Source organism: Rhodnius prolixus, unplaced genomic scaffold (assembly GCF_049639745.1).
Source record: "Rhodnius prolixus isolate KJV_2025 unplaced genomic scaffold, Rpr scaffold_9, whole genome shotgun sequence".
NCBI lineage: Eukaryota > Metazoa > Arthropoda > Insecta > Hemiptera > Reduviidae > Rhodnius > Rhodnius prolixus.
In genome coordinates, this window is record NW_027411604.1 from 16,074,777 (window position 1) to 16,084,642 (window position 9,866).

The window sequence follows — 9,866 nt, forward strand, 5'->3', positions numbered from 1 at the left end:
TAAAAACAAAAGTGAACGATCGTTTTAAAGAATTGATTGTTCCAGTTGGCTGATTTAGCCTTAAAACAAAGTATTTACTAGGTTTCATGGTGGCAACCAAATCAAACAACTTTGAAAACTTTCTACAAGTTTTTTGAGTTATGCACACTACACACTGTACAAATAAACCGATATACACTGACAAATTTTTGTTAACAAAAACAAATTAGCCAAACTTTCACTTAAATGGAGTAAAACAAAGTAAAAATATGGATGTGTGTGAGAGAGGCAGCGATTGCATGAAACTCACTGTCTTTTAGCTGAGAAAATGAACTCAAAATAAGTATTATTATGACGGATTTACAAAAGCCTATAGTAAAAGATTAAAGGTCATTTTGATAGTAAATAGGAGTAGAGGATCTCTACAATGTTTTCAACTAAAGTATAAACTGATCAGTCAAATTTTATTCTTTGTATTGAACATACTAGGCATTCAAATTATCTTTTATTAATATTTTTGTTATAAATTTTAATTAAATTATTACCGAATGAAAATTTATCAGTTTCTTTGGTTTACTTGAGTTTAATAGTTCTGATATAATCTGCTAGTATTTGATCTTTTTTATCTGTCTTCATCAATAGAGTTTCTTTGAAAAATATCAATTATGGTACTTGATAATCTATCCCACTTTAGTAAGCGACAAATTCTGACGTTAATTGTATTTAGCATAGCTGATTTCTGCAACGCTATCTGTGTCTCTTTACAAGCACCATTCTATCCAAAAGAGGTAAGATTTTATTATTATTAAATCATTCATTAATTGATTTTTATTTCTTAATTTGCTGTTATTTAACACTACGTTTATCTTTCATACTTCAATTTTAACTTAACATACTAATAAATGTTCTGGGTGGTTAGAATTGTCTAAAGCGAAATAATTTTTGTGAACTAAGTGACCAAAGACGTTTTACGTTCTCTTGGAGCAGAACATTCAAGAAACGGGCATCGTTCAATAACTTTCCTTTTTTTCAGTTAGTGGAAATCAACCCTTTGAACTATTGACGTAAAGCCAATGAGAGAGAAAAAAATAAAATAAAACTCCGTTTGCATCGACTTAAACCAGTCAGGAGTACCTGGTATTCTGAGATTTTTTCTTATTCTTATTCAGTTTAGGTCGACTTAACATCCAGAAATTCACCAGTATGCTTTAAAAAGGCAACTATTCGGTATAGATATGACGTCCCTGGTTTACAATAAGTAATTCATAATAAGTAAAGATTTAACCTAAAGCCAATAATATCTCGAAACCACTAAGTGATCTTTACAAATCAATGTTAAAACATTTGTTGAAACCGTTTATTTCATTTCGTAGTAAAAAAAAATAAAATAAATGGGAACTCTATTTTACACAACTCTGTTTTACTGAAATGCCTAATGAACCAATTTTCTCCAAACTAGTAATTTCAAAACATACTTAATTCTTACTCATATATGTATAGTTTGTAAACCTGTAAGTTTCAGTGAAATGTATGGGAAATTCTCCTTTATTTTATACAAATTATTCAAATAGATTCAAATTTTAGATGCATGAAAAAATGTAAATAAAAAATTTAGGGAAAATAATTGAAACCATTTTCCAGAAAATCTTCCACTGAATAAAATGGACTTTCCTGTTACAGTATTTATTGTGTTTTAATTCATTGTGTATTTAGGAGTATAGAGTTGTTAATTTTCCTTCTAAACATACTTCATTTTGGCACTCTTACAAATACTGCATTAATTGTTTGATTCCGTCATAGATGGCATTGCTTATACTTATGGCAATTTCTCATAAGAGATTGTGTAGAATAATCCGTTTATTTTTATTTTTTGTTCGAATCGATTTACTTTGTTCATTAGCACCAATAAACGAGTTGCCCTTAGGAGTAGCAAAAGATTTCAGTAAACGTTTGTATTTAGTTGTTAAATAATCTAAGAGAAAAAATTGGTTGATATTTGTTCATCTGAAATGTTGGAGCTTGGAGCATTTTTTATTGCTGGCCTTTAGAAAGTGTTCTCTCATTGCAGTCATCACTGTAACGGATAGAGAGCTATAAGAAGTTCCCAGAAATGAAAAAAATGTAAGGGAGAGCATGACTTAAACCGCTCAACTAATTTTTTCCCTTGTAAAAGAATTATTTTCATCGTTCCAGTATTAATTGACTATTAAACGTAACACTGACAATGCAAGTAGTTACAATAACCGTCCAAAATTTCAAATTAAGTCTCAGCAGAATTACGAATAATTTTTGAAGATTAATAAGAATCGGTGGAACTTCTGAAGGTTACACGAGTTCCAAAAGATGTTTTGAAGTTCTGTTTGACGATTCTATTAGTTGGGAAGAGACTTATCTTGAAGATTTACACTTCGTTTTGATAGTCCTTGTACAGGACCAATCAGGCCATGTTTTTTGATAAAAATCTCTGTTTCTCTGTTAGGTTCATCTTCAACTTTTGCCGGAACATTTGGGAAGAACAATTTATAATCAGTTTAACGCCCAATTTAAGAGTGGATTGAATTTTTTTATTGTTTAATGGAAGATTAATTAATTTTTTCACTTTTAATCAGCACTAGTTAGTTTTTTAAATAGCTTTAAGCTTTATTAATTTTCAAATCAAATATATTTATGAATAGTTTTTGAGTAGATAAGAACATCCCACGGTAGACTAGAATTTAGTAAAACGTGATAAACGAAGCATGAAAATGAATACGATTGTAATCTCCAAACAGAAAATAATATTAAAATAGAATCGTAAAGCAGATAAGAAGCTCTATTTATAGTAGCAATAAATAAGAGTTATTTCTCATTCAAATTATCAATTAAATGGCAATTAATTTGGTGAAACATTTTATTGTTGTAATAAAAAGTAAATTGCCCGACTAATTTCGCTGTACGCAATAAATATCTTTGGGTCAGTTTTAGTTTCTGATGCAGCTTTCATAATTGACAGTTTCCTAAAAATAATAAATTTTCTAAAAATTGATACCATTTCAAAGCATAAGTTATTCTCCAAACAGCCTCAATCTTCCTCCGGATGCTGGAAAAATAATAGTAATCGAAATTTTCAAGAAAACTCATTCGGCCCTTACGTGATCATTGTCAGACCTAGGTGCTGGCACTGTTTATAAAAGTTTGCTTGTTTAATGGGCTTACAAACGGTATATCATTTTCCAGGATTCCTTTTATCTTCGTATGAGAAATTACTTTTTCTTTTTTTTTTTGCAAGAAAACGTGCTTTGTTTTGCGTGAAAAAAAATGTAAATAAGCCCTAACCACCCTTTTAACCCCCTTTGAACCCTCTAACAGATAATCTTTGTATCTGAATTAGGTATTAACCAGTACAACTAGGTGCCTTACAAATAAACTTCACTTATCTGTTACCTTGGTTTCAAAATTTTATATCGTACCATAACACTGTTGAGTGCTCGTGAACACGTTTTCTGGTAATACAAACGTAATTTATCATACGAAGATAAAAGGAATCATGGAAAATAATACATCGTTTGAAAGCCCATTAAACAAGGAAACTTTTATAAAAAGTGCCAGCACCTAGGTCTGATAATGATCACGTAAGGGCTGAATGAGTTTTCTTAAAAATTTCGATTACTATTATTTTTCCAGCATTCGGAGGAAGATTGAGGCTGTTTGGAGAATAGCTTATGCTTCAAAATGGAATCAATTTTTAGAAAATTTATCTGTCTTTCTAACCATGTCATCAGAATTGAATTCGGACTACAACTTTCTGAGTAATCACATTTTTATTGGAAAAAAGTAATGATTTTAGAAAAAAACTTTAAAGTGACGTCCCTCAAGAACAGAAGAAAATATGAAGTTGGCCAATACGTCATTGAACTCCACTTTAGATGTACTTCACGCAGTAGGCCTATGGACAATACTTACTGGTTCACCCTGTATAGGGCAATTGGAGTTATCTGCTTGAAAACTGTTTCTGAAACCAGTATAAGTAATTTGAAAAGAACGAGGCTAGAATTATTTTAAAGGATTCTAGCAAAGCATCAAGAAGTTATGTGCCGTGAAAAAAGAGAAGTGCAAAATGATAATTACTTTATAATTCCTGAAGAAAAGTTCAGACGATTTTTTTTTGCACATTATAAAATAACCATTTTAATGAAAAGATTTTTTGTCAAAAAGATAGATTTTGCCGGCAATTTTGCTTTTAATTTATGTTTATAAAATAATTTAATTATTTTTCTTGAAAAATGATCGTTCTGAAAACTTGCACCAAGATATGAGTTGTGATTCTCCAGATGAATTCGTAACCCATTAAGTCAAACAAAAGTATTAAAAACTTAGTAAAGATAAGACAAAATTAAATGGAAACTAAACTTATTTAAGTAACGGAGAAAGCAAACAAACTGGCAGCTTATTTCTGCCTAGAAATTCCTCCAGTCTATCAATTATCTTAATAATCTCTGAATGTTGAGAGAGCCAATATTAAGTAATTAAGAACGATTTTGAGGCGATAAAATGTAGGGTAAGAGTGCATGAAGCGCTTTGTGTATTCTATAGATACGCAAATAAACGTGAATGCCACTATAACGAAACTAATGGTGCTTTTTTAGCATAACCTTTCCCTTCACACGGCCGAACTATATTAATTTCCTGTTTTCAGTTTGTTTCAAAAACTGTTCTCTTTCTCTTGACAGTTCTCCAATTTTCTTCTCCTTTCTCTCTTCGGAAGTTTCTTGCAGATCGCTTCCAGTAATCCAAATCCATTAAGGCTTTAGCTCTACTCTTTCTAAGATCCACGTAAGTATATCGTTCGCAGTAACAAGAGGGATCAGGATTTATATGCTGTGAGGTATTTCCTATTTCTTTGTTTTCTTCGCTGCATGAAGGGGAGAAAGAAAATCTGTACTCTCAATGGCAAGCAAGACCTCAAGTGTGAATTTTCTGAGAAGACACAACATCGAAAATCTACTTGAATGCAATACTTCCTTTCTCCTGAAAAAGATTAGCAGAAAATAGTTATCATTCCGATAATAATACAGTAATTACACACTTCTTTTAACGTGCTCATCAGTAATTTATTGTGAAAAATATACTGCTTGTGCTTATTTTTATTAATATCCCATCCATGAAGAAACCAACGATTACATTTTTATTTAGGATGGAGTATTAATAATTCTAGCCAATGGTATCAAATTCAAGGTTATATAATAAATAATAATATAATAAAATAATAATAATGCAAGGCTGCATTTCGCATTGACATAGTGAATTAATATCTGCTCTAGAATTCAATGATCCATGTAACATAGTTTTACGATCTTTCGTTGGCCTAGTATCCTAGTTTTTCTCACATTGCAGTCGTGTGAGGCGTTCTATAGCAGTAGGTTCTTTTACCCATAATAACCTATTGAACACATTATTAAAAATACATTACTGTAAATAAAATAAAATTAACGAGATTTTTTTATTCTTTATAAATTACAATTGTTAGTAACATTAATTTAAATCCTTTCCTAGATATAATTACTTCATTGATGATGCTTCTTCTATAGCTAATCTATGTCAGGGTTGTAATTGCATTCATCGTCTACTTTCATAAATGAAATAAGTGAAAATTTAGAGTAATTAAGAAAGAAAGATATTGTGTTCAATTTTTCCATCATCGTTCAGAGATACATAAAACTCTTTTTGAGTAACCGCTAGAACGGATTAGAATCTGTATCCTCTTGGTAAATTCCAAATTAATCCAGATTTTTGTTTCAGGCAGAGAAGAAGGGAGCTTCAGCGACTGAGTACGGACTTGTCTTTGGAGTATTTGAACTAGTAGTTTTTGTAATTAGCCCTATTTATGGACAGCATGTAAGTACTTAGTTGGTCTATTTACTCAGACTATAGTCACATATGTAAAGCCGAATCAAGAAATCACACTAAAAAAATGATTTAATTTTCCAAAATTAGCCAATAATTGTTTGCTTATAATGAAGTTTAAAGTCGATTTAATTTAATTCATTCCAGTTGAACAGAATCGGTCCAAAATACTTATTTAATGGAGGCATTTTTACTACAGGAATTTGTGCCATTTTATTTGGGTATGTGTTAATTAAAAAACATTAGGTTTATGCTGATAGATCAAACCTTGATGTATTTTTAATGAAATTCCTCTTCTTTTTTGTATAGATTTTTAGACAAAGTTGAGGGACATTTGCCTTTTATTATATTATCGTTCGTAATTAGAATTGTGGAAGCCTTGGGTAATGCTGCATTCTTAACTGCCAGTTTTGCTATCATTGCCAAAGAATTTCCAGAAAATGTAGCTACTACATTTGTAAGTAATTTTATCCGTTTGCTTTTTGTAATCATTTTTAGTAAGGTAATTTTTACAGAATGTTATGAAATTTATCTCTTTATTGATTCAATATAATAGAAAATATTAATTTTATACGAGTTATTAATTCTTATTTTAACTTTGCAGGCATCACTAGAAACGTTTTTTGGACTTGGTCTTATAGTAGGTCCTACAGTTGGTGGTGCACTCTATGAGGTAACGTACAAACTTTGTCTCTATTCTGTTATTATTTCTTTATAATTCCTATTGAATATTACTAATTTTATTCTATATTTGGGCTTTAGATAGGTGGGTATACTACACCATTTTTGGTCCTAGGATCAGTATTATTTCTATCAGCTATAATGACAGCCTTTGTCTTGCCTGACCATGCTGAACATGAGATTGACACTAAGCAATCAGGTAAAGATAATTTCATATCCATTTCTTGCTAGTAATCAAAGATATAATTTCCCTGTTGTAGCTGATTTTTTTCTCTTCTACTGACTGTTTTTAACATTCTTGAGCACTCCTTACAACTTCCTGGAGAAGTTGTAAAAGGTGTAGCTATAAATTGGGTGACATCCCAACTGCGAAGTTAAATAATGACAATAGAAGTTGATGCGCTCGTATACTATATACTTTAAAATTGTTGTGCAGGAAGTTTAAAAAAAGTACTCAAGATTCCTGGAGTTCTGTTGGCTGCAGTCAGCATTGTGGTGACTTCCATGAGCATTGGTTTTCTCTCAGCAACTTTGGAACCACACTTGCGGCAGGTTGGTTATTGTTCATTTAATGTGTTAATGGTAAAATCATTAGGACGAAAATAAGATGGATTCTAATATTTATGTTCGCTTTTAGAAAATAAAGGGCATTTCCAATGTTTGGAATAATTTGTTTCCTTATTAAGATCTAATGAATTAAGGGTTAAAAGAATTTTAATTTTTTGCAGATAATACAAGTGTTTACTTCTTAAAAGCTTTTTTCATTATCCCACCTTTAAGAAATTATTCAAGTCATCGTAATATGAACTCTTCTGAGCAGTCAACCTCCTTTCTCTCGTTTTTTCTTCAAAAATAGTCTTTCTCTCGTTCTTAAACTTTTACTTTAGTAAAATGTTATGCCAAAGTAAGAAAAAATTCGTCAAGAGAAGATGAAAACTTTCTTTTGATTATTTATTTTTATTGAAAAACTAGTGACACATTATAAGAATTATTATTAATGATTTGTATATAAAATTTTACAGTTTGAACTCAGTAGCGTAATACTAGGACTTATGTTTGTAATAAACGGAGGCACTTACGCCGTGACTGCACCATGTTGGGGATGGCTGTGCGATAAAAAAGTTATGCCGAAATTATGCACTTTTGCTGGCTGCTTGTTACTGATTGTAGGGTTTTTACTGATTGGACCAGCTCCATTCGTCTATGAAAAAACGTAAGTAATCATTTTTTTGGCTTTGATTGAACGGTGATTTACTTGAATATGAGCTAAACATGATCTCAAAAAAAACTACATTAATCCAAAATTGTCTCTTTATCGTTTGACTAGATGCTAGTACTCATACGGCTTTTAAGAAATAAATGGAAAAATTCTTTCTTCCTAAACATACCTCGTCAAGAATAAAATTATCACATTAACTCAAAGGACCTCAACCTTTTTGTACCTATTTTGCACCTTCAAATTTATTTTTTACTTCTCGTCAGAACTGATAAAACTTCATTTAATGTTGGTCTAACGCTTCTTCGGGCAAGTGCAGTCATTAACAAGGAATGTTACATAAATGACATGGTAAAACAAGTGTTTCCAGTTGTTGCCAGAATGGCTAGCAAAATGATTTTAAAAACCTTATTATTTAAAAAAATTACCTAGTTAAGACAGATACGAAATTAATGTGAATCTTACGCGCAGTGAAAGGAATGAAACAATCTGACTTTGATCCGCTAGTTGACTTTTTCTCTTCTAAAAGCTGAAAATAAAATTAAATATTTTACCGTGTCTTTCGATTAAAGTGTTATTTAATTTTATGTTTAAAAAATAAAGGTTAATGCAATTTAATGGTGAGCTGGTTTAGCTTTACTCATTTAAAACCGTCTAGTTGTTTATACAAACTTAATTTAACACAAAATTTATTATACTAATTATTGTCATTCTGTTGCAGAGTTCTATGGGTGACAATCGTAGGTTTAATGATTCACGGTCTAGGAATAGCTGCTTTACTAGTGTCATCGTTTACCGATGCGTTAAGAACAGCCATGTAAGTTTACTAATACTTTTGAATATTTAAACAGTATTTATTGCATTTTGAAGGTACTTACTAGTGTAAACATTTAAATAAATATAAAAATATTACAGATCTAATGGATTTAGTAACAATCTGGAAACATATGGACTTATTTCTGGGCTTTGGACATCAACCTTTGCTTTGGGTGCCTTCTTAGGTCCATCATTGGCTGGAATATTGTACGATACATGGGGATTTCAACATGGAAGCATGTCAATAGTTGTTTTCAGTGCAGCTATCGTAAGTAATAGTATAAAAAAAACAGAAAATTATTTTAATAATTAGTGGTAAATCAATTATATTAATAAATTTGACTGTCACATACAGGGCCTAACGGTAGTCTTGTTCATCATCTGCTCTAGCCGACGTCAACATTCTTACAAAGAAATTGGAAAATCAACAGAAAACTTTCTTATCGGCAGTAAATATTCAACAACTAATGGAACAGCTGGTGGAGCATTGTCTGACACAGGATCGCAGAAAGGACAAGTGTTTACACCGACCGCATCGTTACCATGCGAACGACCACCTGGCATGTCCGGCATAATTACTTGTAATTCGTACAAGAACAGACTCGGTGATTGGCATAGAAGAGATTCAAATGCTTTGGTAGATGGCCAGTATGGTTCAAGTTATAGCAGTTTAGATCCAGTTAAACACAGTTACAGTGCACTGCCATAATTATTAGAAATTGATCGTTATATAGTTTTAACGAGACTGTAAATAAAATTTCGTGTAAATACTTTATTATTCGTTAAAAAGAATAAAAATTAAATTATCTAAGAATATTTAAGAATTAGTTTTAATATTTATATAATAAATATATATTTGAGCTTGTATAATAATAATAATTTAAGAATATTTTTTTAATAACTTTTACCGCTCATTTAAGGGTTGATAATTGATGAATAATTTATTTATATCCTTTCAAAATATTTTATTCGCAAAAGTCCATTCTTGTTGAACTTTACTTTGAACTTGTTTTTTGTTTTACTAATTTCCTACATTATTTTAATTGGACTTTTTCAATTTTGTATTTCCATTGTTCTGGTTAAACATGTTTGATGATCGTTACAGCATCAATCTAAGCTCAATATTTACCCAAATAGTATTAAAATGTAATTAAGTGCATCATCCAGAACAGAGATATTATATAACTAAAATGCATAAATTACGTAGCGGTAATGTTATAAAACTAATAAACAAGGTTTATTCATTTGTTTGTGAATTTCCTTTCAAACTCAAAATCCAAATTGTGTGCAA

General features: G+C 30.7%; 1 protein-coding gene across 1 annotated transcript; it reads left to right on the forward strand.

Annotated features, from left to right (window-relative positions):
* The first annotated feature begins 426 nt into the window (after positions 1-426).
* LOC141454677 (MFS-type transporter SLC18B1-like) lies at positions 427-9,823 on the forward strand. Its single transcript, XM_074129191.1, has 11 exons — positions 427-767; positions 5,758-5,853; positions 6,010-6,083; positions 6,172-6,319; positions 6,467-6,535; positions 6,625-6,742; positions 6,980-7,095; positions 7,566-7,756; positions 8,481-8,576; positions 8,675-8,843; positions 8,931-9,823. Exons 1-11 carry the CDS (start codon positions 645-647, stop codon positions 9,282-9,284), a joined length of 1,554 nt encoding a protein of 517 aa, XP_073985292.1. The 5' UTR covers positions 427-644; the 3' UTR covers positions 9,285-9,823.
* Positions 9,824-9,866: the final 43 nt, after the last annotated feature.